Source organism: Apteryx mantelli, chromosome 19, assembly GCF_036417845.1.
Source record: "Apteryx mantelli isolate bAptMan1 chromosome 19, bAptMan1.hap1, whole genome shotgun sequence".
In the NCBI taxonomy this organism is placed as follows: Eukaryota; Metazoa; Chordata; class Aves; order Apterygiformes; family Apterygidae; genus Apteryx; species Apteryx mantelli.
In genome coordinates, this window is record NC_089996.1 from 8,876,874 (window position 1) to 8,903,641 (window position 26,768).

A 26,768-nucleotide genomic window follows, 5' to 3' on the forward strand; every position below is an offset into this window, starting at 1 on the left:
CAAGCGGCGTGGAGAGGGGGTGCAACCTTTTGCCCCCCTCCGCCTCTCTCCAGCCCCCCGGGGGCTCTGCGGCCGCCGCGGGGAAGGGGCTAAACCGAAGCTCTTTGCTCCTCTCCCACCCAGCGCCGGCGAAGCACCCGAGCGCGGAGGGAGGGAGGGAGGGAGGGAAGGGGGGCCGGGGCCGGCGGCGGCGGCGGCGGCTCAGCAGCCGCTGTTGCGGCGCATGAAGGCATGGCCCCGCACGGCGCACTGCATCTCGGTGAAGGCCAGGGCGCCCACGGTGACCTCGCAGGGGCCCAGCGCCTCGAAGCCGCACTTGGCGTAGAAGGGCACGAGGAAGTCTTCGCACATGAGCACGGCGCGCCGCACGAAGGGCAGGCAGCGCAGGTGCTGCAGGTAGCGCCACAGCAGGATGGAGCCCTTGCCCTGCTGGCGGAAGGTGCGGTGCACGGCCAGCACGTGGATGTGCACGGCCGCGCCGCGGGGCCGGTGCAGCGTCAGCGCCGCCTGCGAGGAGGGAGGCAGCGCCTTAGCCGGGCTCGCGCGGGCCCTCGGCTTCGCAGCGGCGCCGAGCCACTGCGGGAGGCTGCTCCCTATCCGGGATAGCCCGGATTTGGGAGCAGACCCCCCCCGGTTATGCAAGGGGGAGGCTCGCTCTGATTTCTTGCAGCCTTTTTGTGCTGCCTCTTGGAGCAGAGAGGCCTGGCGGAGATTTCCCCGCGGCTCCCGGCATCCCAGCCTTTATCCGCAGCGATAAACGGGAAGCCGAGACGGGCGGGGGCAAAGGCCTCCGTTTCGTTCCCCAGCGGATCCGGCCCATCTGCTCGCCCATGATTTCATCGAGGCTGCCAGCCCCGAAGGCGTCGCGCGGGCAGCGCCGCCGCCGGACGCGGGAGCGAGGTGCGTGGCCCCCGGCGCCCCGCTCTCGCAACACGGGGCACCCGTCCTCCCCCTCCCGTCCCGATGGAATGGGATCTCGGGGTCATCCCCTTGGATCTCCCCCTTTAATCGCTGGGGGTTTTTTCAGTTTTTTTGGGGGGGGGGTGAAGGGGGAGGGGGCGCATTTTAATAACAGCGTCAGGAAAAATAAGCAATGAGAAAGTTCATTTCCGCGAGAGCGGCCCTGTAGCAATTAGTCTTACAAGAAATCCCTCTCCAGTATTGAACGAGCTCCAAATTGCCCGGAGAAAGCGATTAGCTTGTGAAGAGCTCTGGAGCGGAGAAGCGCTGAGGAAGCAGCCCGCGGCCCCGGGGGCTCGGCCGCGATTAGTTTTTCCGAGGAAGGGTTTGGGGGGGGGTTAAGAGCATCTGCTCTGCCCCGGAGCTGCGCAGGGGCAGCAGTGCGGGGAAACGGCCCCGTGGGGAGTTTTCCCGGTGCCTCTCCCCGGGGGCAGAGCGGGGGAAGCAGGTCTGTCACCTCCGCAAAAGCCGGGGAAACGGGGCACGGAAAGGCCCAACAGCTTGCCCAAAGCCCCTCCGGAGAGCTGGGCTGGGGAAGGACCCGACCACGGCACCTCCTCGGGCAACCGAAACGGGCCGGGGCTGCCGAGCCTGGGACGGGGACGCCCTGGCCCTGGGCTCCGAGGAAAGCTGGGCTTTTCGGGAGAGTGACTTTACGCCCGGGGCAGCCTGGGCCCCCGTCCGCGTCCCCCCCGGCTCCCACGGGCGCAGCGGCGCCCGGCTCTCACCTGGCTGAGCCTGTCCTCGTCCCAGAGGGAGCCGATGACGAAGGCCACGAGGCGCCCTTCCTCGAACCAGCCGAGGGACAGCTCCGGGCACAGGTTCAGGAAGTGGCGGATCTCATCCAGGTGGAGCGGGCAGTCGCCAGAGACAGAGATGAAGGCTGCGGGGGAGAGCGGTGAGCGCGGCGGGCGCGTGGCCGCCGGGAAGCAGGTCCGGCGGCAGGGTGGGGGGACAGACGGACAGACGGACGGACGGGCAGGCCCTTACCTTCCCTCTCGATCTCAAACACGCTGATGGCGTCCTCGGGGCTGAGGCAGCGAAACTCGCTGGCGGGCAGCGTGTGGCGTCGCTGGCGCCCGGGCGAGTTTCGGGGCGACGGCGAGCGGACGGGTTTCAGGAACGGCAGCGCGCCCAGCACCGACATCTCCCGCCGCTGCCCGCCGTTTGAGGGCCGCGCTTATTCGGGGCAGCCTCCGTCAGCCGCGGGCCCCGGCGGGTGTCGCGGCCCCGTTTTCCTTCGGCAAATCTCCTCCGGTGCTCTTAGCCGGCAGCCGAAAATACCTGTCGACGGCGCGCGGGATTAGGCTGCTTGCCGCCCTGGCGCTCTATATACGCGCGCGTGCGGCAGCCGCCCGCCCACTGCGGCGCCGGCCAGCCCGCGGCGGGGAGGCACGACGTCCCCGGGGCGAACGGTGCCGCGCAGGCGGGCGGGATGCTGCGGGAAGCGGGAGGCTGTGGGAAAAGCGGCCCTGGGCGAAAGCGCCCCGGGCGCGCGAGGGAGAGGGTAGTGCCGCACCGGCACCCCTGCGTCAGGCAGCCGGAGCCTCCTTCCGCAGGCAGCCGGAGCCGCTGGAGATTTGCTCCTTTTTCCGGCTCGCTCGGCAGGGAAGCGGTGCAGCTTGGTCCGTGAGAGGCTCTTAGGTCAGTCCCCGCTAGCAAACGTAGCTGCGATGGGTGAAACCCGCCGCAGGCAGGGCTGGCTGGTACCTCCGGGGTCCGAGCGCAGCGGGATTCCCCAGGGCTCTGCCCGCAGACCCCCCCCCCCCCGCGATTTGAGCCTCTCGTTTCATACGTAATCAAAGCAAATTAACAAATCCAGAGAGAACCGCAAACTGACCGAATTACTCGTTGCTAAGTACGCTGGGGCTGCAGGCAGCAATAGTGGAAATAGTTCCCCAGAGCTGACCAGGAATCACCGGTCTGCTGAATATTCAAGCAATTTGGGGCAAAGCCAGCGTGAGGCCTGGCCGCTTTTGATTATTGTTTGAGAGGTGCCGGCTTCCCTTGCTAATTATAGGCTCGCCTGCAGCTAATAGGATTTGCAGAAACCACGGCATTGCCAGCCCAAATGTTGCGCAGGGCGAAAGCAGCGCAGGGAATTTTCCACGCGGAAGCGCTGAGAGCTGGGCGCTGAAACGCCCCTTGCGCCCGCCCGGGCTGCCGCTGTGATTCGTTTTCGATGAGCTGCCGAGCGAGCAGCGGCTGCGCCGTCTAAGCGATCAGGTCTAGCAGGAAGAGGTCTCGTCTTTGCTAGGGGAAATATGCAGCACCCCAAATGGCAGCTCTGGTCGTCAAGGTGGAAGCGCTAGACTAACCGGAATGGCTCCTGGAAAGGGGTGTTTCACGTTCCCACGAAACGTGTAAGAGGGAAATTAAGCAGTGGCCAGACTAGAGGAGACAGGAGGGCGCCTGTGTTTTTTGTAGCATTTGTAGAGCTTATTACCAAATCTCCTGCAACTCCTCATCCTGCTAATTGGATTAGGGGCTCATCTGCTCAGATAAACCCCGGAGCAGGCAAGAAGGCCATCTCCGTAAACGGAGACCATGCAAGCGTGGTTTGATCCTGGGCGGTGCTGAGCCCCTGCGGCCGGTTCCCAGGGTGCTGCCGGATCCAGCACGGAGGTCTTTCCACGAGGACATGCTGCAGGCGCCCGGAGCAGCCCCCTCCCTGGCTTAGGGGGGCGATATGCAGAAGTGGGATAAGGCAACAGGAGAGCAGCTACGGGACCACGGCGAGACATGCCATCGAGCGAGCTGACTTCTCAGCGGCCGTGGGAATTAGGGAGGGGGATATTTGTTTGCCGTTAGCCCCTGTTAAACAGTCGTTTGCTATTGCAGAGCTGTTCTTTATCACAGATCACGTAACGACTGTAAAGAACAGGGACTATCAGCAAGTCTCTGACAGAGACGTTCGTCTGTAGAGCTGGGATTTTCCCAGGCCTCATGGGTGAGTGGGTGCTCAGTTCACGTTAGAAGGGAATGGGAAAGGGGAATTAGATGTCTCCAGGTGTTTTTAGAAATTTCTTGAGACCCCAACCAGCAGCAGTTGAGAGCAGAAGTCGGTGATGGGGGGAGAAGGCTGCTCTTTAGCTTGTTTTCCTTGAATATTTTCTTTCTGGCATTTTACTCCCAGCACCCCAGGTTATATGGCTGTAGGGGTGATATATATATGTGTTTGTTTTCTGGAAAAGATCTTTTCCCTTGCGCTTGGCTTCCAGGTTTCTGCAGATGCAAAGGGCTTCGATGTATGGGGAAATGCACACGCAGAGACCAAGCGAACAGACTGTGCAAGGCAGAGACACGGGCAGAGCAGCTGCCCCTTGGCAGCCCTTCGCTGCAGAGCACCTGGGACCCCGCAGCCGCAGCGAGCGTCATGAGTGCATTTGCGTGCGGGACACGTCTGACCCGCAGCGGTGCAGGAAGCTTGCCCCAAGTCACAGAGTAAGTCAGAACCGGAGCTGGGAGGAAAACCCTCTCTCCCTGGCTCCCGAGGCAGCCGCCTTTCATGCTCCAGCACAGTCTCGCCTGTGTTGTTCCGATCAGTGACACCCCAGTTTGCGCATGAGAGAGATCTAAGCGTGTGCATGGTCCCTAGAGATGCTCAGGGGTAAACGAACAGGCACGTCCACAGCAACCACCTAATGGCATCTTTTTATTCTCTTACAAATGTCTGCCTGCACTGGGGGCTTGAATTTTTAACAGCGAGTGGAAGCAGTATGGATTTATTCACCCACTTCTGAATCCAAACGTTCTTTGCAATAGAGACCTAACTCTTCTCACCCTGAACATGGAGGGTTTCCTTGCAAGGACCCCCCCAGACCCAGATTTTAATTGCACGTATTGAAAGGGCAGTGGTGGGACACAGGTTGTGATGAGAGTCACCCTCTTGTCTCCACTGAAGTCACTTTGCAGGAGAGCTGAGGACAATTTCCAAGCTCCCTCCCCTCTGGAGCGACTCCCCACTTCCCGGGGCTGGCAAGTTACAGTGGCCTCTGGACCACGCGCTGTCTCCGAGACTGTTAGTACGACCAGGATGCAACAGAAATGCTGGCGCTTACCGGAGGCGACGTGGGACGGGGCCCCGGAGCTGCTCCTCTGCCCAGGCTGGTCCGGTGGTGCCGTCTCGCAGCCGGCGAAGGAAGCAGAAAGCAGCCTGCAGTGAATTTTGACTTGCCTCCTGCTCTCGTCTGCCGCAACGTAAGGAGCCCTCGCTTATATATTTGTTTTTTATGGAGCACGTGATGACATCTAAGGAGTTTATAACCCCGATGAAAGACAGGGAGAGGTGAGAGGCTTTAAGGTGACAGGCCAGCCAAGGGATCCCATCAGGCTTTTCTCGCCTGGTGTGACTGCCTGCGGAGGGATAAAGCATTTAGCTGATTGCTCGACGCTGAGTCCTCGGCGCAAGCGGCAGCCGCCAGGCAGGGAGAGCAGTGACTTAGCTAGGAAAGAGAGCAACACGCTGGGCCTGAGCCAGACCTCTCCGAAGGCAACGGGAGCCTGTCCTGAGCTACATGCAGCTCTGCTGAGCATGGATGCACTTTCTTTGCTTCCAAAAAACATGTGCCCCCTTGGGTGATATACAGAGTCTGCATCTGAGCATGTGTGTTTAATAAATGTGCTGTTCACTCTCCGGGTCCGGCTATAAATCACTCCCTTCCAGCAAGATCAAGGGGCCGTGGAATAGCCCTCGTAAAGCCGAAAGTGCAGCCAGGGTGTTTATCACCGAGAGCCTGGGTCTGCTCCTGCCTTGGTGAAATCAGTGCAGCTCCTCCGGCATTAAGATTTAGGCTGGAAAGGGTCAGAATTGGGCCTGGTAAATAGAAAGCAGACCGCGATGTGCTGAGAGGTTTGCGGCGAGAACAAAAAGGCCGCTGGTCGCGTTAGCCATGGTTGCCAAGCCACAACATTTGGCTGCCACGTGCCATGAAATCACAGATACGCAGGGCCAGATGTGAGCGTCCCTCACGCCTGGGAGCATCTCAGTTGGCTTCTTGTAGGATCAGGGCCAGATCTAAAGTTTCTCCTCCAAGGAGCTTGTTGCAAAGACCAAGCACTTCTCCCGCAAGCAGCCTGCAGTCCTTGGGAATTATTGCATAAGAAACTGGATAGGCAAAGCCAGCGATGTTTGTCCCCACCAGGACAAGCGTAATAAAAGGGGGATTATCCCAGGCATGAGCTCCTAGAAAGGAAATTAGCAGTGAGATCAGCAAAAATAATAATTAAAAGCCAGCAGCATCACCATTATCATCATGAACCAGATGCAGCCCAGAAAGAAACACGGAGCAGCCAGGCAGCGCCGGCTGCTGTCCCCACCTGGGACGTTTCCAGGAGAGCTCAGGACCTGCTTTAGTTTCCAGACACAGCAGAAGTGACCTGGGGCTAAGTCCTTCCTTTCCTCCTCTTCTTTTTCATGGCATGTAAGCAGAAATACGACCCAGCAGACTGCTGCTCTTTAGAAAAGGCATTTCAAAAGCAACTCCCGACCATTAAAACTGAACCCCGGTGGGCAGAGGTTGGCCCACGACCGGAGCACTCAAGCAGGGAGGCTGGTTTTGGTGCCGCTGCGGGCGCGTTCGGCTCAGTCCCTCTCTCCCTCCTCCTACGCAGCTGCAGAGGGTCAAAAACTCCATTAAATGAGAGTCACGGCAGCGTGCTGAGATTTACATATTTAGCAGCTCTCTCAGGCTCTTCAAAGAGCCCGGAGCTGTCACTCCGTCTGCGACGCCAGGCTGTTATGTCCATTCGGGTGCCCGCTCAGGAAGACGGCAATTATCTCCGGGCAGGATTTGCAGTCGGGGCGACACGTGGGAGGCAGATGCATCATTACATTCCCCCCTCTCCGCCAGGACTCGGGAGGGAAGCGGCGCAAACACAGCCCGCGGGCTCTGCGGGGGCTTTTCAGCCGTTCTCATCTGCGCCGCGCTCTGCCTTGGTCTCGGTGCCGCCTTATCCTGGTGCTCTGGGGCATTAAGCGGCTTTTCGCAGCAGCAGCCGCCTGCCCAGGGTCTTGCCCTCCAAGGGCAGGGTCTGCCATCAAAAGGGACGCAGGTGACCTCGGCGTCCTCCCCTGTGGCACTGGGGTTTCTCTCCCAAACTTGCGGAATTACTCAGCCTTTTTTGACACGCTGCTCACGTCCCTGAACGCTGTGGCTTAGCCAAAGGGACCTGCCGTCCCCGAAGAGGCCCAGGCTTTTCTCCTGGCCTCCTCAGATGGCGTAACCTGGGTGGGAGCTGGGCTCTGCAATTTTGCATCACTGCAAGGTCAGCCACGGGCTCTCGTTTTCTTCTCGCTTGGCTTGGCCTTTTCGCCAGCACTGCCCCAGAGAGCAGCACGCACTGGCAGCGCGCGAGCGCCTGATGTTGCTGCAACTTCGCAGCAGGATGTGGCTCTTTCGACCTAATACACTGCTCGCCAGGCTGGTTACCTGCTGCTTTTCCCCCTCAGGGCTCCCCTCTGTTGCCAAGAGCGGTGCAAAATCTCCAGCACGTGCTGCAAAGCCAGAGTGCCTCCGGCCTGCTTGCTGCAGCCGGGTAGTCATCGCTGCTCGGGAGCCTGCAGGCTGCCGCAGCAAAACAGCAACGCAGGGCTCCTCTGGCCGGCAGCCAGCCCCAGCCTCCGAGCAGACCCTGAAAGGGCTCTGCGCTCTGAAACATTAATCTGCAAATACACGCGCACACGGATTTCCTCTGGCGTGTTCCTCTCAGCCCATCAGCGCAGCTCATGCCTCTTTTCTGCCAGTGCAGGGCTGATTCCCACCAGAGACGGTCATAAAAAGCTAGGGAGGGGGTTGCTACTTCACAGGTTATTTGAGGTCCTGGCAACTGCCGAGGAAGCAGACTCTGAGCTCCGGCTTAAACCTGCACTAGATCAATGCGTGTCCTTGCTGGGTTGGTTGCCCCTGCTGTTAGTCCTCTCCGTGGGCCTGCGAGGGAGGCGTGCAAGCAGAAAGGGGCACAATTTCGCCCACGTCTGCTCGAGTACGCAGTAAGAGAGGCTCAGCCAGGAGTGGTGCCGAGCCCCGAGAGGCAGGGGCCTGGAACCAGCCAGGACCTCTTTTATCCCCTCTCTGGAGCACAGACACTTGGCGGTGATTAGCCTAATTTCCTTCTCTCTGCCGGCCTGCAGTAGTTTGTAACTAACTAGGTCATGGACGCTCACGACACAATCCCCGTAATGAAGGAGGACGGGGTTCAGCCCGCGCTGCACAGGCTCCCCGGGAGGAGAGGGCAGGGCGGTGGGAAGGGGCCCAGCACAGGTAGCCCCTCGCCTTTAGACCTAGTTGTGACTTTGGGACTTGGCAGTTCGGTGACGCTTTACTGGGTGACCCTGCTTTTTTTTGCCTCTGCAGGAGCTCTTCTGCCCTGGCTCCCAGCTCCAGCCCCGGCACAGCACTGGTGGGAGCTAGGGATTGGGTGCATCTGCTGAGAAGCCAGATCCCAAATCCCAGAGCAAGGCTAGGCCTGGAACAGCCCGGTCAGAGACCCCTCTGCCCCCTCTGGATCTGCAAGGTCTTGAGCTCAGCAGAGAGGACGAGAGGCAGGAACAGAGGAGGACTGTGCTAGCTTGTGTCCTTACTTGCATGAAGTCATATATAAGCAAGGTGAAGCCTCTCTGAGGCCCTTCGCTACAAGTGGTGGGGAGGGATGAAGGTGTTTGACCAGGACAGCACAGGCAGTGAGGGAAGAGCCAGGTAATCTTGTGTGACATGGTCATGGGGCACCAGGTACTTCTGCACCCAGCCCCAGGGGTCCCTCTCGCAGGGAAAAGGTGTCCTCTGCTGCTCAGCCTCAGTAGCTTTGCCAGGCTCGCCGAAGCGCTGGGACGCTGAGGACTACTCTAAGCACCAGATGCCCTAAGGTTGCCAGCTAGGCTGGTGCCAATCCACAGCCCAAGGGGAAGCTTCATTTCCTTCTTCCCGTTGAGCACATCCCTATGCCCAACCCAGCTGATCAGACTGGGCATGGACAAATCATCTTCACCCTTGGCTGGGCACATTGGAGTTGCTGTAGCAAGGAGCGTCCATTGGCCTGGTCTTGCTCTTCTGAAAACAATGAAAGTGGGACCACATATTTCAACGGGAAAAATGAGCTCTAAACTTAACCTGAAACTAAGTAGGCAATGGCAAAAGGATGGAGAGGGTGGGTTGTCCTGGTGTTCTGCACCCCAGCTATTTCAGGCAGAGGATATGGGTTGTATAGGAACATGTCCACCTCTGAGAAAGCAGCAAAAGAAGCTCAAGGTATCTAAAAGGATCGGTCAGGCAGGAGTTTTCCCTCCTGCACAATAAAGACCTACGCTGAGAGCACACTCCCTGCCTTTTGGGTGAGGGGCTCCACTGTATGTCCCAAACCAGTGGACAAGACCCCGTCTGCGGACGAAGGGGTTGCAATGTAAAGGCAAATGCCTGTTCTCCTTGTGTGCATAAAAATCTGTGTCGTCCTCTTTCTCCTAAAACGCAGGGAAGCCATCAGGCCTGCTCCCTCCAGCCCCTTTGCAACCCTGTGGCGGAGGAGCTGCAGCCCACGAGATGGCACCAGAGCCTTTCCTCAGACGAGGCAAACCGGCGCCTTGCTGCAGCCCTGGCACCCCTGGACACCCTGAAGGCACCCCTGGGTGCCAGGCAGCCCTTCATCCCCACAAGGCCCTTCCAAAGATGCCCCGTGAGAGGTGCATCTCACTGCACCCAGCACCAGCCGGGTCCCGAGGAGGAAGGATGGGGCTTGCTTTTCACCAACATCTCTATGCGGAGGCAGGTAAGCCAGTTACATTACACAGGCAGTCTATTTGCAAGGAAGATAGCGTGCTGCAAAGGGAGTAAGTGCCAGCACTTCCTAAAATAGCCTAACACCGGCAACTGTCCCTAAAGGGGGGGGGGGGGTCTGCTTGACATGTGTCACTTGCACAAGTGCTGGGTGTTCAGACCACCTGCTGAGTCAAGCTGGTTCTCCAAAAAAAAATACCACACACACAAAATCGCGGGATGCTTCTTGGTTTTGCCTTAGTATTTCACAGGGTGGGCTGACTTGCTGAGGTTCCTCAGCGGAGATCTGGGATCAAGCCCCAGAGAGCTAATACTGCCTGGCTTCTTGAGTGGGAGATGCTCAATAACCATGGACTACGCCGTGTCTGAAGCACGTCAGTGGTGTAGCAGTCCAAGGCAGGGGCTGCTGGGTCCTACGGAAAAAATGAGACTTTCTTCAGTGCCGCTTCCTGACGAAAGCGCATCAGAGCCCCGTTTGAGCTCAGTGCCAAAACACCCCCAGCTCAACCCCTGTTAACAGCCCTGGCTTGGCCCCGTTAACCCCCCCTGCCGTGGGTCTGGTTGGTTGTATAAGGTGATTGTTTCCACGGCTATTTGTGGCTACCTACTGCTGCTCTGCAGCGTGTAATTGCTCTGAAGAGGGACAGTCTCCATCTACACACAAGTTTATGCCCATTACTTATATCTATATTTTATAAACGGCTGTTACTATGTACATTAAGGAGATGATGAGAAACATCACCATGCTGGATACACATTTTTACGCTTTAGCCCTTTCATGGAATGATGAGAAGGACATAGCGCTAATTCAAATGGAAGAAGAGGGCATCTTCTACCCATCCAAAGGGCCTGATCCTGTTCCCATGGGGAAAGGCACAATTTTCCCTGACTTCTGGGGAGGGAGGCTGGCACCTGACCCGCAGCACCAGGATGTGCCAGGGCTGTCTATCCTGGCCTTGGGAGATGTGCCTCACTCCCTTCCCCAGCACAGCTGTGACCGAGTGACACAGAGGGGTGAAATCGTGCCGGTGACGCACGGATGACTGACAGTGCCGAGCACTGATTTTACACTCCTCGTCTCATCCACCTCACAGAGGTCCTGCCCTCTCTTGCTTGTGGATGGGGATCTGTACCCCCACAAGCACATCCTGCCCATATCAACAGCTATACAACCGCGTTGCACTGAACAGATATTTAAACTGTCTTTCCCCAAGGATATGTTGCAATTTTCCCACCCGGAGAACATTCTCTTTCAGCTCTACTCTGTTCCTTATCCTTGGGGTCAATGCTGAGAAATGCTCCTGTAGGGAACTACCTCAGGAAAACACCCCTGTGTTTAAAATGATGCAGGCAGTAGAGTGATTAAATCCTGATGTGGGGCTCAGGCTGAGCTAGGACCAGAGGGGAGGAAGATACTGAGAGCTGTTGCAACACTTGCAGCTCCCTGATCTGGAGACAGGTCAGGAATAGTTTGCACTCTGCCGTCAATGAGAGCATCCCAAAGGTGGCCCTCAGGTGCACCCTGCACCCCTGCAGGAGGATCTCTCAGGAGCCGGGCAGAGCTGAAACGTGGTCCTGCTCCTAGTGCATCTCCCTCGTGGGAGATGCCCACTGCAGCGAGGCCTCAGTGCACAGCCAGGCTCTGGATTCGCACAGCTAGTGGGTGCTGTTTCCTGGCGGAGAGGAACTAGAAACCCGATGGAAAAATCCAGGAACTGCTTTAAAAATAAAAGCTGTGTTTCCGGTCCCTTTTCCTGAAAGAAGAAACCCTGGAAGGAGAAACTACAGCCAGCTGGTGGACAGGGCCAGGCCAGCCCTGGGCTCGGGTTTGTGGGAGGCAGAGTGAAAGGAGGAGGTTACTGCTGTGCTGCTCTTGTTTTCTTTCGGTAATAAAATGAGTCAGGCTGAGGATTTCAAGCATTTTCCTGATATTCCAGCCAGTGCTGCACAGACGGGGAGATCTATGGAGCGAAGTGACAGGATATATTTGAGTAAAGGACAGGCTGCTACAGCTATTCGGGATTCACTTTGCCCTTCCCCTGCCAGTGTAGTGAGACCCTCTCAAGAAATTATCTCTATTTCAAAAATCCCTGCAGATGGAAGGGAAAATATCCACAACAGTCAATGAAGCCAAACATTTGGCTCATTCGCACACTGTAACGAGGACTTCTAGGAGTCATAAAAAGCAAAAGCGTGCTTTCCTGCCAACTGGAGAGCGCCTCACCCCCCGGAAGGGCGCACGGGAAGGGGCAGTGCTCAGAGCTAGCCCAGCCGGGCGGACTCCTGCCCCTTCCTGCATGGTCCGAGAGTTTTCCTTTGAATGCCTGTCATGCTATTTTATTTTAATATTTTTCCCCCTCAAGCGGATGGTGGTCAGACCCCGATGGCGGCTGCTGGCCTGGGACCCGGCGGGAGGCTGGTCCGTCCCTCGCGGGCCCTGTGCTCCCTTCACCGTGCAGGAGCCGCCACCTGGGCGCGCGCCCCGGAGCTTTCGGCTTTTATGCAGTCGAGCTCCCTTATACTAGATCCCAAAACTCTCCGAAACGGGTATCGCTTCGCAGTGGATAAGTGCAGTGTAGATGTCCATATCGAAGTGACGCTATCTGGACTCTCTGCAGCGGAGACAAGCAGACACCTCGGAGGCACGATTCGCCCGGCCATTTTAGCTTGGCCCCCTCAGGTGGAGACGGCTCCTGCCCCAGACACCCCGCTTTTCCCCGGCGAGGGACGCCCGCCCCCGGCTCTCCCCTCGCTCTGCCCAGGGCGCCGGGCCTCCGCGCGCCTCCCTGGAGGCCAGGCCGTCCGCGCCCCGACGCGGCGCCAGCAGCCGGGGCTCGAAGGGGCCTGAAGCGACGTCCTGGTGGCACCGCGCGTGCCTGCGTACGGAGGCATGGAAACGCGGTGCTGTTCCCACACCAACTCCGCTACAGCCGTAGCTCCCGAGAAACCTCCCCTCCGGTGAGGAAAAGGTGACAGGAGCACGGCAGCGTCCGGCTGGGAGGAGACGGACCTGGCTGTGGGGGGCAGCCCTGGTCACTGCCCCCCCCCCAGGAGCACCGTGGCAGGGAGACACCACAGAGGGCGGCTGCTCCCCCTGGGCACCTTCATCCATCTCCCCGGAGTCCTCCTCTTTGCCCCCTGGGCTTTCCCCCGCTCCTCCTCCTCTCTCCCCTTCTTCTGCTGCCCCTCTCCATCCGTCCTTCCTCCCCATCCCTCCTTCTTCCCTCAGTCCCTCTCTCTTCCCTCCTCCCTCCATCCCTTTCCTCATCCCTGGCTCTCCTCTGCCCTCCCTCCTTCCTTCCCTCAGCCCTCTCTCCTCAGCCCTCTCCTTCCTCCCTCCCTCCCCTCCGCCCTCACCCTCCTCATCCCTCGCTCCCCTCAGGCCTCTCTCCTGAGCTCTCTCCTTCTTTCCTCCCTCCCTCTCCCCTCCTTCCTCGCTCCCCTCAGGCCCCTCTCCTCAGCTCTCTCCTTCCTCCCTCCCTCTCCCCTCCTTCCTCGCTCCCCTCAGGCCCCTCTCCTCAGCTCTCTCCTTCCTCCCTCCCTCTCCCCTCATTCCTCGCTCCCCTCAGGCCCCTCTCCTCAGCTCTCTCCTTCCTCCCTCCCTCTCCCCTCATTCCTCGCTCCCCTCAGGCCCCTCTCCTCAGCTCTCTCCTTCCTCCCTCCCTCTCCCCTCATTCCTCGCTCCCCTCAGGCCCCTCTCCTCAGCTCTCTCCTTCCTCCCTCCCTCCCTCAGCCCCCTCCCCTCTCCCCCTCTCTCCTCATCCCTTCCTCCCTGCCTCCCTCCTCTCCCCTCAGCCCGCCCCCTCCTCTCCCCCCCCGCGCGGGCCCGGCGCCGCGGTGGGCGTGGCCTGGCGGCGGGCGGGGCATCCCGGCCCCGCCCCCGGGCCGTTACTTGCGCGGGGCCCGCGCGCCGCCGGCCCCTCCCCTCGCCGCCTCCCTCCCTCCCCTCCCCCAGCCTGCGCCGGCGGCCGCGCGCTCTCCCCGCTCTGCCCGGCGCCATGGCGGACCAGCCCGCTGAGGCGGCCCCGGCCCCCGCCGCCGCCCCGGCCCCCGCCGCCCCGGCCCCGCCGCCCGCCGCGCTGCCCCCGCCGGGCGGCTCGCAGCGCCTCCTCTTCTCGCACGACCTGGTGTCGGGCCGCTACCGCGGCTCGGTGCGCTTCGGCCTGGTGCGCCTCATCCACGGCGAGGACTCCGACTCGGAGGAGGAGGAGGGGGGCGGCCGCGGCACCGGCGGCGCCGCCAGCTCGGGCGGCTCCGAGTCGGGCGGCCCCGGGGCCGGCGGCGCCGAGGAGGGCCGCGCCAGCCCGCTGCGGCGGGGCTACGTGCGGGTGCAGTGGTACCCGGAGGGCATCAAGCAGCACGTCAAGGAGACCAAGGTAACGGCTCGCCCGCCCCCCCCCCCCCCGGGCCCGCCGCGTTTGCGGCCTCCGGGCCGGTTCGCGCCGGCGGGGCGCGGATCGCGTGGCCTGGCGCCGCCGCCGCCGCCGCGGCTGCTCCCGCGGGGCCGCGCTGGAGGCCTGCCGGGCCGGGGCCGCGCTGCCTGCCGCGGGGGGGCCGCCGCGGTTCTGCGCCGCGGCGCCGGGCTGCTGCCCCTTTGCGTTGCTCCCCCCGCTCTCGCCCGCCAGAAGCGCTGCCCATGGCTGCGTGCTGCGTCGGAGCGCAGGGGGTGGACTGTGTCCTCCAGAGGTTGAAATCCGTTTCCCGTCTTTCGTCATGCTGGAGTGGATCCTCCTCGTCTCCCGCCTGGAGTGAGCGCCGCTCCTGCGCTTCGCCGTGCCCAAACGTAGCCGTTTCTCTCGGGCACTGGGTTTTAATGGCACTGAAGGAAGTCCAGCAGGGGATTTGAGCTAATTCCTGGTAGAGGCAAGCTTTCCGACCCTCTCTCTTACTTCCTGGGAACGTGGTCCAATATCTCTCTCTTTGGTGGACAGTATCATGGTAGCCTGTTGTAGGGGAGCCAACAGCTAAACAGAGTAATCTTGACTAGCTAAAATTTCAGTGGTGGGCATCCATGGTTTGGATTTGCCCTTGTTTACATGAGCATTTACTCCTCTTGATGAGACATAGGTAAATCTGTGACCTCTTAATTACAGCCGAAGAGTCATAGGGTGCAGGGCAATTTGGGGGTCTGGGTTAGAATATTCCCACTTCCCAAAGTTACTCTGATGCCAGATTTTGCCCAGAGTGACTGACAGCACAGAGGAGACAAAAGCGAGAGAGGGGGCACTGTAATATAGCACAAAGGGGCCTGCGAGGAATGGGCGTTGCACTGAACAAAACAGAAGGCCTGCGCTGTCCTTGCAGTAGAGCGCGTCGGAGCGCTGTTCTGGGGTGGCAACTAAAAGCAGGAGTCTCCTGGTATGCCATCTGCTTTGCTGTTTCAAAAATCAAGCAGAATGCTGAAAGGGGAAACAGAGAGAAAGGTGTGCTTTGCTCCTACAGAAATTGGTAGGATTGCACACACTACCAGAAGGAGCTAAATTTAGGTGATAGTGTCATTAGGCATGTGACCATTAAGGAGATAAGAAAAATGAAAACGGGGTGTCAGGAAAAGATATTTACACATTATGTATTTCTAAGAAAAACCTTCTTTCCTTAGAGCCACAATTCAATAGCTGTAGCCTTCAAATAAAATCTTAGTGTGCTGTTACATGAAAATATATCCAAAGTTGAGTGTGCTCAGCATCTAAATGAGGCCACTTCAACATGAGTGAGTAAACATGGACTTAGGAGTTGTTATTGGATTCTCAGATTTGGAAGTGTTAGGTCTGACTTTAGTCACTTGGTAACTGCACCCTGTGCAACGTTAAAAAAAGCGAGACTGCAGAGAACCAGAAGTCAAAGGCAATTACGTAAATAAATGGTCCTCTTTCTTTCCTTTTCATGGTCATATCCCTCTGATGTAGGCATCTTTACCATTTGGGTAATAGACCCTGGGGGAAAGTTTCCTAAGTGCCTGAGGAATTTAGGTGTACTTATCATATTGATTTTTCCATTTGAAAAGCTGCCCACTAACAAAATTGATAGGCATCGTGTGCAATCTGCGCTGCAGTTTGGGGTTACTAAAAACAAATCTGACGCCATTGGAAAGGCACTGCAGAACTTCTCTTTTCATGGTTTTAGTCAGATTTTCTAGCTGCTCTCTAACCCAGCCCTTTCACATTATACTAATGGGTGCGAACCAGCCAGGTAAGCTGACGTACTTGTCGTTGTCCGAGCTGGGAGGGGTACAAACCAGAAGCACTGCGTGGTTGTCCTGGGCCTGAAGTTTGTTGGGTTTAGGATGTTGTTGCCAGCTGTAATTATTTTGGCCAGGGCTCTAACTCTCCGGCATCTTTAGCCATGGAATTCTATGTAGTGTCTTTACTATGTTAACCTGACTGTCTTGGTCACAGTCAACCCATGAATTCAAGAGAGTGCTTGTTCCAGTTCTTTGAAGGTACCTTTTATTTCCCTGAGCTCTTAATTCTGCAGTGGTCAGAGGATAAAGGTAGTCCTGGGGCCAGGGCTCCTGCTAGCCTCATCTTGCACCACTGTATACCTGTTCTGTATGGCAGATTTTGTTTTCATGTAAAACGCTTGTGTGCCTGTCTGTCTCGTGTGGCTCCTTCTTTGTCGAGCACTTTAAGATCTATGAACCCTGGTGCATTTATGGGTAGGAGCACGTGTTGTAACTGAGGAAGGGGAGAAACAAAGTTGTTGAAAATTTTGAGGATAGTGAGGGTAGCTTCAGCTTCCAGTGCAAAGGTCAAATGCAGTTGTTCATAACCAGACAAACTGGATTCTAACCTTAGAGATTTCCTGCGTTTTGCTTAAACTGTGTGGGTTAAAATTTTTTTCTTCTCCTAGGGACTATATAGGCTAATCCTTTTTACTGTTGCTTCTAGATGTTCTATGCTTACCTTTGTTCTTTCCTGCTGGAAATGGTAGGCAGATTGCCACTTAAACCCAAGCACACAATTACTGATGTTAATAAGTAATAGAAACTTTCTCTTGAAATAGGACTAGCATTTGGTACAAAAGCCCACTAACTCTTCCAACTGAATAAGTAGTTTATCCGAGCACATTCCTGCCTTTGATTCCCATGTTGATGGTCATTAGCGGTATGATGAGAATGACATGAATGAAAAAAGAGCCTGGATGTCTTATCCTCTGGCTCTGTGTGCTCCTTTCCTGCCTTCCAAACCACTTTTCCTTTTTCAAAACACTGGAAAGTCGTTGTTGCTAAATAATGCAAAACCCAAGCAGTTCTGGAAGGAGAAGCCTTTCCTATCCAAATATGTTTGCCATCTATGTCCTGTCTAACTCCCATCCTGTCAGGCAACCAAATCTGAAGAGCAGTCCCTCTGGTTAAAACCATCTCGCTTGTCTTCATATTACTGTTTGTATGCTGGATATAATTTTCACTCAAAAGTTGTGAAAGTATTAATAACTGGTGTGAACACTTGATGCTTTTCTAAAAATTCAGCTAGGCCTCAAATATTACTGCTACTTTATAATTTCCAGATTTCTCAGCTGTAAGTTAATACTCTTACTACACACTTGTGCTGCCTTTGGGAAATTAATAAACATGCTTGACCATGTTAAATATGAGTAAGGCTCATAGAATGCCTTAAAATGCTGCTGGTCTTCCTCTCTCTGCCTCATCAGAAAGCCTCCGAGTTCTCTACTGCCTTGAATGTTCCCAAAGCCTGTGTAAGGCAGATACGCCTGTTCTGCAGATGGGGAAAACAAAAGTGCAGGTGTTATATTTCAGCACCTTATCTAAAGGCCTGCAACAGGCCAGACTGCTGAATTCCCCGTCTTGTGCTCTTACGTATGTCTTTGGGAACGAAATACTTATGCTGGTGTCTTGGTGTAATGCTGTTGGACGTCAGGAGTAGAGTTGATTGATTTACATGCAGGGAACATGTAGAGACCCAGGATTGCTGTGAGAGTCGAGGTCCAAATTTGCTGGAAGTTTTTAGGAGCCTTTTGCTTTGTTTTGTGCAGTTCAGAATACTGCTTGGTTTGGATGGCTCTCTACTCCATTCAGGTTTGCTCTGGAAATGAATTCAAAGTATCAGGGCACTTGAGATATAATCCAGTAGCTGATCAGCTTATTAGCTGGAAATTGTCTGATGTTATCTCTACAAGTCTCTCTATGAATTCAGCTCTGCTACATCCCACACAACCCTTCTGTTCCTTCCCACTGTTCATTGCTATAATTTCTTGACCTCAAGTATTGAGTCATGAATATAAGGTTGCAGGAGAACTTTCTGAAGACATTATTCCTACATAGTTTCAAGACTTTTGTGCATATTTTATTTTTCTTCTGAGTTCTGTCATTAGTTAATGTTTTGACCTAAACTTCTAAGTTGTGATTCTTCTGTGTGTATATTATGGGAGAAGGAAATACTTCCTATTTAATGAAGATCTGCATTTTCTCGTCTCTGTCCCTTGTACTGCCACTGCCAACCCTCACCTCTGGGATCCCAACTAGGAATTGTAACTGATACGGGTGGTCAGATCTGTGAGGTGCTGTTATCTCCGTTAGTGTCAGTAGCTTTTTCTTGCCTCTCTAGTAGGACACTAGTGTGGGCTGTTCAGATGTTACTCATAACTACAGACAATGTGGTACCTATTTGTGATTGAGGGACGGAAACACCGAGAGCCTTAGGAAATCTTTCATCTTCAGGCTGGACCAATATGTTCTCTGTCTAGAAATGCAGTGGTGTTGAGTATTTAAATTCCAACAGGTAAAGATGGATGGTTCTAGCTTGCATAAGTACGGGCCCTTTTCAGGAGCCATGAACACATGCTGATCACAGTGCAGAACTGTAGTGAAACACGCAAATTCAATGCCCATAAACTATTAATACTGTTTTTTATTGCATGGGGAAGCTATATCTAACCCTCTTCTTGCTTCTGACGTTTCAGTTAGTCTCCCAAGGGGTTTCTCTGAAACCACCTGACTTTTATAGCTGTTAAAGATAGGAGGAGAGAAAAGGCTTACTGGAATTTTTGTAGTTCTGTGCAAGACAGAATCACTTTAAAGGGTAACCTTTCAATCCTGTCACTAGTCTTTTCAAGGCTACTTGCCCTTAACTTGATTCTCCATTTTGCTTTGCAGGTTAAGGACTTTGGTTTGACTCTTGCAATACAGACTTGGGGATCATCGCTAGTATTTTATTGCAAAAATGACATCCTGTACAACATGCAGTATGGAAGTCTCCTGACTACTAAATAGTATACAATATTATTGTATAGAGAGTTATTCTGAGTTTACAGTGTACAGACTGAATTGCTGGTTCAAGAGTGCAAGTGGCCACTTGGGCTAGGCAATTAACCGTAACTATTCAAAATTTAGTCAGGAATGTTATTTTTAAAATGGACAGAATCTCTCCCCAAGCAAGCAGTTGCTCTGTGATGGATCATCTTTTCCAAGGTTCACTCACTTCCAATGTGTTGGTATAGCTAACAAATAGTTAAATTGGTAACGCTCTTTGGACTAGTAAACAGTTAGCTAATGTACACTAGAAGTTTTAGGAGGAATGAATCGAAGCCCATGACAGACCTTGAAATACCTGTACAAGTGAGGCATTTTGCTGTAACTTTCTCATAAAGGCTTCTGCTTCCCTTGTGTTTATGCAGCTCAGATACAGACTTCCACAGACAAGTGGCTTTAAGCAATTTGGTAGTTACTTTTTTTTCATGAAAGACTCTTTATTGAACTTAAAAGGCAGAATCTGTAACAGATGCTTTTTGGGGCTAGGTCTTGCTTACTTATGCCAGCCGTCCTCAGTTTTTCTCCTCTCTTCAGAGGAAAGACGCTATTTTTAATGTTCAGCATCTGTGTTGGTACTGGGAAATAATTGGCATTTGCGAAGCTAAAAGCCTCCTCTCATTTGACTCTTTGACTGTTTAATTACTTGCGGGATTTCAAAGGCTCAGAAGGTGAGGATACCTTCCTAAATGCTAGTTAGGAAAAACTCGCCTCATTGTTTCCACTCTACTGTTACCTCCCACCATGTGCCTTTTTTTTTGCCCCAAAGGGTCATTGTCAGTTTAGAAACTGATACCTTCATCTGAGATTTGTGCACTTGCTTTTTAGGTTGTCACTCCTAAGGTTCCTGGAACTGAAAGATGTGAGATGATCGCTTGGGGTTTGGGTTTTTTTTTTTAAAACTTTGTCTTTTGGAGCATTTCATCTGTACCTCAGTTCTAGTTCTACCTTGCATGGTTGATGTTTCTTCCTTTGTGGTCTTTAGAACTGTGACAAGGTAGGTAAATACTAACTTTACTTTCTGAAACAACAAAAATCAATAGGTAATGGATTTTATTTTCTATTTGCTGTGGGCTGTTATGCTGCTAAGTAGATGTGTATGTGTTTGTGTCTGAAACATAAACACTCTGCTAACCTGAATTTGCAAAGCTGGCAAACTTCAGCAAAAAGTCATTTCTCTTACTAGCAAGATCCTTGGGATGGGTGGAGGATTTACCTTCAACAAATACTGAAAAACCTTTTTATTTTTTGAATGTTAAGTATTTCTGTGAAGAGAGAAGTAGACTGGAGGGGGTAGAGGATACTGGTTATAAAGTGTCATTAGAAACATCAAACGCTATGAAAATACATGTTTTTGACAGAAGAGAGAATGAGGATTACTGATAACTGTAGTAGCTGTGTATTTTCGGAGGTGCATGAGTTTCAAGTTGACAGGTGTCCTTTTAGTTTTATTGCTCTTTTCAGTCTGTGATGAATGAATTATATGGAGGAGAACGTCACAGTCAATCTTGTAGAACAGATTAGCTGGTTAGCAGTAACACTTCAAGAGAAAGATAATACCTGTCTTAAATGAGGCTGTGAAGGCTGCGTGTAATTCTCTGGTAGCCAGAATGTGATTACCTTGTTTGGCATCTGACAAGACTATATGGGACTGGATCAAAGTAAGATCCAGAGATCCAGATGAAAACTTGTTCACATACTGAGATTGTTGGGGTGCTCAGGGTGACTGAAAGGCTTTTGGTGTGCCTCGGGATGTAATCCAGAATACACATGTCCCCAGCTGTGCTGTGCAGCCCAGTTTCACATAAATTAGGCTCATTGTGGGCTTGGCTTCATTTGGGGATAGAAAGTATTTCTAACTGTGCGTTTCAGGTTTATTCTTACCTCGTGCATTTGGCTGCGTATACATGGTACTAAAAACGGTATGGAGATCTTCAGCATCCTCTGTCCCAGCCTTTGGAGATTTGGACTTTCATAACTACTTTGGGGGTGTGTACTTGTGCAGGAGAGGTAAGGGGAAGGGATGAGTGATATTACATTTCTGTCTTATGCCCTTAATTGTGTAGGTTTTAAAATAACTTAATGGTGAGAGAGAACCAGTAGACATCTGCGGTTGGAATTCCTCCCATTTACAGAATATCCATTCTGTAAAGTCAAGGCCAAAACCATTGGATGAGAGTGGTCAGATTCTAAGACTAAAAGGCCTGTGTATGTCTCAACGCTAGACTGTGGGTGTTTGTGGTGTGGCTTTTTTGGTTTTTGTTTTTAGCAATAGTCTCCCCTTGAGGCTTTATTCAGCCTTCTCCATTATTCAGGTGTGTGTGTTGTACCATAGAAGCGCACAGCTGCAGTTGCAGTGCAGTTTAGCTCAGCTTATGTGGAAGATGTTTAAGCTAAATGGCATTGATGCACGTATCTTGTGAGCTCAGACCATGCACCATGGATCTACTGACCTGCCTCTTAACAAATTGATAGTTAAAAAATGTATAGAAATGGTGTGTAGAGCCCTATCTTGACAGGGCCCTGGAAATTTTTTGGAGGTGCTTGTTCTATTGGCTTCTGGCCTGGGGTAGAAGATTGTATGGGTATATAAGGGGGTCTCTGTGGATACCAAGATACAAAATATATTTATCATGTAAGCTGTTCCAGCACCTAGCCAAGATTTTGAAAGTGGGATGCACAAAGCTACATCTTAAGTAGTCGTCCAGTTTTTCAAGAGTCTTGAACAACCACCTCCTTGCTCTGGAGTTATGTGGGATGCACTAGAAAATTAAGCTTCTTTATAACTGTAAAAAATGAGTTTATTACCTGTTTTTTTTACATTGCCTTTAAAATAACAATGTGTTTATTTTCCTCAACAGCTGGTGCTATAGCTTCTTATGAAATAACTGAACAGCATGAGGGCTGTTGGTAGGAGGTGAGGCCAAGGATTTGCAGGAAAGCTGGCTAGGAGAGGCCTGGAGCACTCGTTGTCTTACTGTAGCTTCCAGGCCTGGAAAAAAAAATAATTTACAGGAGTAAATTTGAAACAGGAAAACTCTGCCCAGCTTACATTTGTAGTGGTGTCACTTCACAGCCTCTGGTTACAGTCCCTGGAGTTGAAGGGAAGCTAGGTAGCTATGCCCTTGCTCCATTAAGCAGCATTCATTTTGTACCATAAAATTACAGCAGCAGTACCATGTGGTTCTGTATTCACGCACATCAAACACAGCCTAGGTGGTATGTTCTTAGAGCTGCTTGTAAAGGTATTAGCTTTTTTGCTTGTGAGGAAGAGGTTGGAGACTGACAAGTGAAGAGGGCTATTTAATCACCAGCTGAAAAGGTGAGGAGCTTAAGGCTTTTAACTGGGTTTCTTAGCCCGAAGCTGGGACTTCCTTGTGCATCATTCCTGTTAAAATGTCTGGGTAGTGTTTTCATCCCTCAGTGGGAGATGAGCCTTCTGCTTAAGGTGAAATACAGCAATACTGGGAGAGCTGGAATTAGTTCCATCGCAGCTGTGTTGTTGGGTTTTTTTTACCTGTTTTTGAACGGATATAATTTGAGAATAAAACAAAATTTTGTGTGTGAATCACTTTTGTTTTAAGAAACAGTGCTGTTTTTCTGCCGATAAGGATATTTAGCAAGTAAGTAGCACTTTTCATCTTCAAAGCATTTTCAGGGCTCTGATGTTGCAGTGCCTCTTTGGCCATGTGGGTTGGAAAGGTAACAAAAACTTATCTCTCTGGGTGACTCTAGGTCAGTCAGCCTGCATTAGCCACGTTGATCCCTGATGTAGTTCCCTGGGTGGCGTGCTCAGTGTCTTCTCTGCTTGACCCTTTCTGAGCAGGACTGGAGATCGTGAACTGCCTGGATGGTGGAGAAACTCTGACATTTTTCAGTGCAGATATAGCTAGAGACTTCTGTCTAGACAAATTATTCTCACCTCAAACCATAATATATTGGTTGTGTTGTGTATGTGTGAAATGTCATGCGTGGAAACTAGGCTGTGTATTGTGTATCTTGCTATTGAGGGATTCTGATTTATGTATTTCCTCACATGAGTAATTAAACTGATGAGTAACCTAGCATTTTTACAAGTTAGTTTAACTATAAATCTAGTAAGCTGTGACAGTTTTGTAAGGCTGGATTAGAAATGTAGTCAGTGAAGTATAACTTAGATGCAGGCCATTAACTTTGAGGGTTCTTAATGGTATTTCTAGAATCAAATGGCTATTCAGCTCTCCTGGCTCAAGATGTTCTGATTAAATAACCGGTCCTAGATCTTAGCCCTCAGTAAAATTGTTGGCTACAGTTACACTTGAACATGATCAGAATTTGAGTAGCGCTCTGATCGCCAAAGGATCTTGGTATTTTTCTTCATTCAGCTTTACTGTACGGTTGCCCTAAAATGGCTGCTTTTTCCTTATCTGCTGCTTGAGAGAAGAGTTGGACGTTTCGGTAACTAGCAGTGTTGGACTCTGCTGCCCTTCTCAGTTGCTTCCTACTGTTTCTGTCTGTCTCTAGTGGCAGATGGTGTGGCTGGACTGCTCCCCTCAGAGCTTCGCTTTTTAGTGTTGGAGGTGAGCGTACATGAAGTATCACTCAAAATATTTTTGTTCAGAATTGATGCCATTTCCAGCAAGGCCCTACAGGTGTTGTCCTTTGATTTTGCTTTTCTAACTACTTTTGAAGGTGAATGCTTTATTCTCTGAAGGTGGGTTACACATCTAATCCAAATGAATAATTCTCATGACCGTTGCACAAAGTATTCACGCTGCTGTTCAGCATCCGAGGCCGGTTCCTTGGAACAGTGTCTTGAGACAAAATAGTCACGTTTTCTAAATTTAGAGTTACTAAGTAGCTGTGTGACAGGCTGTGCATAGGACATATTTAACCGATTCTTCATATATATTGTTTCGTACTTACTGCATGCAGTGTTTGCCAGAAATCTCTCCTCTGTCCTTGTGCCCCAGGAAACTGCAGGGTCCAGATGGTAAAAGTTTATTTGGCTTCCCATGCTGAAGCATAATCTCATCATAGTGAATTGTCTGTGGACTTCAGTTTATAGCAGAAAAAGGAGGGGAAAAAGCTGTCTGTCCTTACTGGAAAACTTTTGGTTTTGTTTTTTTAAAGCCTGCAGATGTGGATGATTCACTTGCTTCCTGTAAGAGGCAGGCTAGCCAGCATTTCGGGTGTGCTCTGAAGAACCTGGGAGCTTATTCCTAATAAGTTGGAGCGCTATATAATGTTTCCTCCTTGAAGCGTATTTAATGCAGCATGTGGTTGATGAATGTAGACCTGAACTATCCTAGCTGTGGAAGCTTTCTGAACTGGAGCAGACTTCACAGGGTAAAGCAAGTTGCTTTCTAGACTATGCCTCTCTATATATTCCTGAAATATATACAAGAGGAGAAGAGAGCACCTTAAGGAATGACACAGCTGCGAAGGTGACACTGCACAGGAAATACGAGTGCATGGGTACTTAGATTAAAAAAAAAAAATCCTGTCGTTCCTCCACGATGCATTAGTTGATACTTTTACTATCCTAATGTGCCACCTCTCAATGTTTTGAGGTCTTGCTGTACATGTAAAAATTAGACAATAAGATTTGGAGTGAATTATTGGTTTATTAACTACCTTTTCACCCAGAACATCTCCTGACCTGCATAGCTGAATTAGCTTATTTGCCCTTTTGACTCTCAGGCTAGAAACTTCCTCTGTTTAGTTTTGTGTGTTGTGCGGATTGTGCTGGTACATGACAATGAAAGGTCTCATTTGGTTCACAGACTAAATCTGCCCTGTAATGATAAAGCAAAGTGCTAAGTACAGGGTGACTTGACTATAATAAAACATGTGCTGAAAAAAGAACCCCTCCCTGTGGTTACTAACGAGTGCTCCGCAGGCAGAGGTCCGTACCATGTCATGCATTCACAGCTAGTTGAAGGAGCTGGGCTTGCACATCTGCCCAGCGCCATGCAGGCAGGTGGTGCTACGCCAGCACCCTCTGCTTGGGCTACTTCTCGGTGTGGGGGGGTGCAAGTGAGGATGGAACAGATCTCCTGGAGTTCAAAACCTGGATCTCTTGAGGCAGTCCACGTTGTTGGCAGCATTGTACTAGAAGGGACCTCCTGAGTCAGTCCCCTGCTGTCGAGGGCTGCAGCAGCCTGTTTGTATATCAGTGAAGGTCTGTCATAAAATGAGCTAGCTGTTCGCTTTGGTTTCTTGGATTAGAAAGCTGTTCCCGTCTTGATGGGAAAACTTGTCATTCGCAGCATAAACGCACAGGCAGTTTACATCCATCTCTTCTTGTAAAAAGCAAACCTGGCTCCTAACTAGCTGCTTGTCTTTATAAATGTGCTCTTGTGTGGTGAAGCACAACCATTTTCTCCCTTTTCACTCTCAGACTATATATCACTAACTTCCTTGCAAGATAGCTCTTTCCTTGATAATCTTGCAGCCTTTCTCTGCACCTGCTCCAGCGAGAACAGTGCTTTCTTGATCAGCAGCGTCTCTGGTCGCCTTCATCAGCCTCCTCGAGTACCTTGTTGAATAGCATTAATGTTTGCTTCCTGAGGCTGCTTTTATCTGAGCCCAAGTGCTAGTTTAAAACTTAACACCTCCCATATCAGGCGCTCTATCTGCATTTCACAGTAGTATTATGTGATCAGCTCTCAGATTTCTTGTTTTGTTGGTCATCTCGGGGAAAGATTAATAATTTATAGGAAATACCGCAGATATGCTAATTGATGTCACTGTAATGCATATGTAAGATCTTTAATTGGGCGAGTCTTTCTGTGTCCCCCCGTCCCCCCCCGGTCCCTTCCCCCAGTGCTGACACTTAGAGTTTTGGAAAAAATCCAAGTGAAGATCCTGGCTGCTTAATCAAGCTGTGGCTATATATTTTTTCTGTTCTCAGTAATATGATTTAGTGCCAGATTGCCACCCATAGATATTGGCCTCCACTTCCAATTTACTGGCTCTTGCATGATGATTAAAATAATTGTTAGTTATGTCTTATGTTAGCCTAGCGAATGTGACATTAGTGTCAGTATTGCATTAATTCTGTGTATTCTGCTATTTAATTGGCATTCAGGTGGAAAAAACACAATGTGTATTTGGACCTAATTTTGTCTCTTCCACAATGGTGCTTTGGCTTCTTCTGTTTTTTGCCCCACAACGTTGCTTTCTCTTCAGATTACAGCAGTTTTTTGATTAGCACGTGTACGACCATGCAAGCGAGGTAGTTTTGCAGAGAAAATAGTCTTATCTGAGAACTCCCATAGCTGGCATGCTCACTGCAAAGCACCGGCTGCTTTTTCCTAGTGCTTGTGTCGAGCTGCTGATGAGCTGTACCTGTTTGGCTTGGCAAACTGTATTTGACCTTCTTGGCCACAGTCAGTGGAGTAAACTGGTCTCATCACCCGCTCTACTCCTGATAGTTTTTGTTGTACATCCTTTACTGCCCGTAGTGACTGTGAAATGAGCCTTGTCTTTCTCTAGCGATAACTTAATTTGAGTTTAACTTAATCTCTTCTAATATGCCATTAATAAGTGTTTGCAGTTAGGGGAGCTGTGATGAGAACTCATCTAGCGATTGAAAAGGCTGGCTTTTAAAGGTGATGTTTGTAGGGCTGATTCCTGTCTCTGTGCTGTTGTACCCGCTTCTCTAAAAGAGCATTGCTCCCTGAAGCTGCTAAGGGTGTGCGTGTGCAGAGGGAGGTAACAAACTCAATGTGGAGAGCGCTTATTTTCCAGAACTTGGATCTTTAAAACTACTTAATACCATTGGTCTAGCA

The 26,768-nt window shown here is 52.0% G+C and overlaps 2 protein-coding genes across 2 annotated transcripts in view; one reads left to right on the plus strand and one right to left on the minus strand.

Annotated features, from left to right (window-relative positions):
- Nucleotides 1-201: 201 nt before the first annotated feature.
- Nucleotides 202-2,163, minus strand: AANAT (aralkylamine N-acetyltransferase). Its single transcript, XM_067308354.1, has 3 exons — nucleotides 1,951-2,163; nucleotides 1,689-1,843; nucleotides 202-507 (listed from the first exon to the last, which is right to left on the minus strand). Exons 1-3 carry the CDS (start codon nucleotides 2,105-2,107, stop codon nucleotides 202-204), a joined length of 618 nt encoding a protein of 205 aa, XP_067164455.1. The 5' UTR covers nucleotides 2,108-2,163.
- An 11,563-nt stretch (nucleotides 2,164-13,726) lies between these two features.
- The window catches only part of UBE2O (ubiquitin conjugating enzyme E2 O), a 69,851-nt gene continuing 56,809 nt past the window's right edge, over nucleotides 13,727-26,768 (plus strand). The window contains exon 1 of the mRNA XM_067308062.1: nucleotides 13,727-14,104. Within this exon, the coding sequence (XP_067164163.1) occupies nucleotides 13,727-14,104 (378 nt within the window). The remainder of the gene's footprint in view (nucleotides 14,105-26,768) is intronic.

Excerpts from the sequence above, each read along its gene's own strand:
- AANAT (XM_067308354.1), bottom strand. The coding sequence starts at position 2,107 with ATGTCGGTGCTGGGCGCGCTGCCGTTCCTGAAACCCGTCCGCTCGCCG. Across the intron at positions 1,844-1,950 it reads GTTTGAGATCGAGAGGGAAG|CCTTCATCTCTGTCTCTGGC; the intron begins GTAAGGGCCTGC and ends TCTCCCCCGCAG. Across the intron at positions 508-1,688 it reads ACGAGGACAGGCTCAGCCAG|GCGGCGCTGACGCTGCACCG; the intron begins GTGAGAGCCGGG and ends CCCTCCTCGCAG.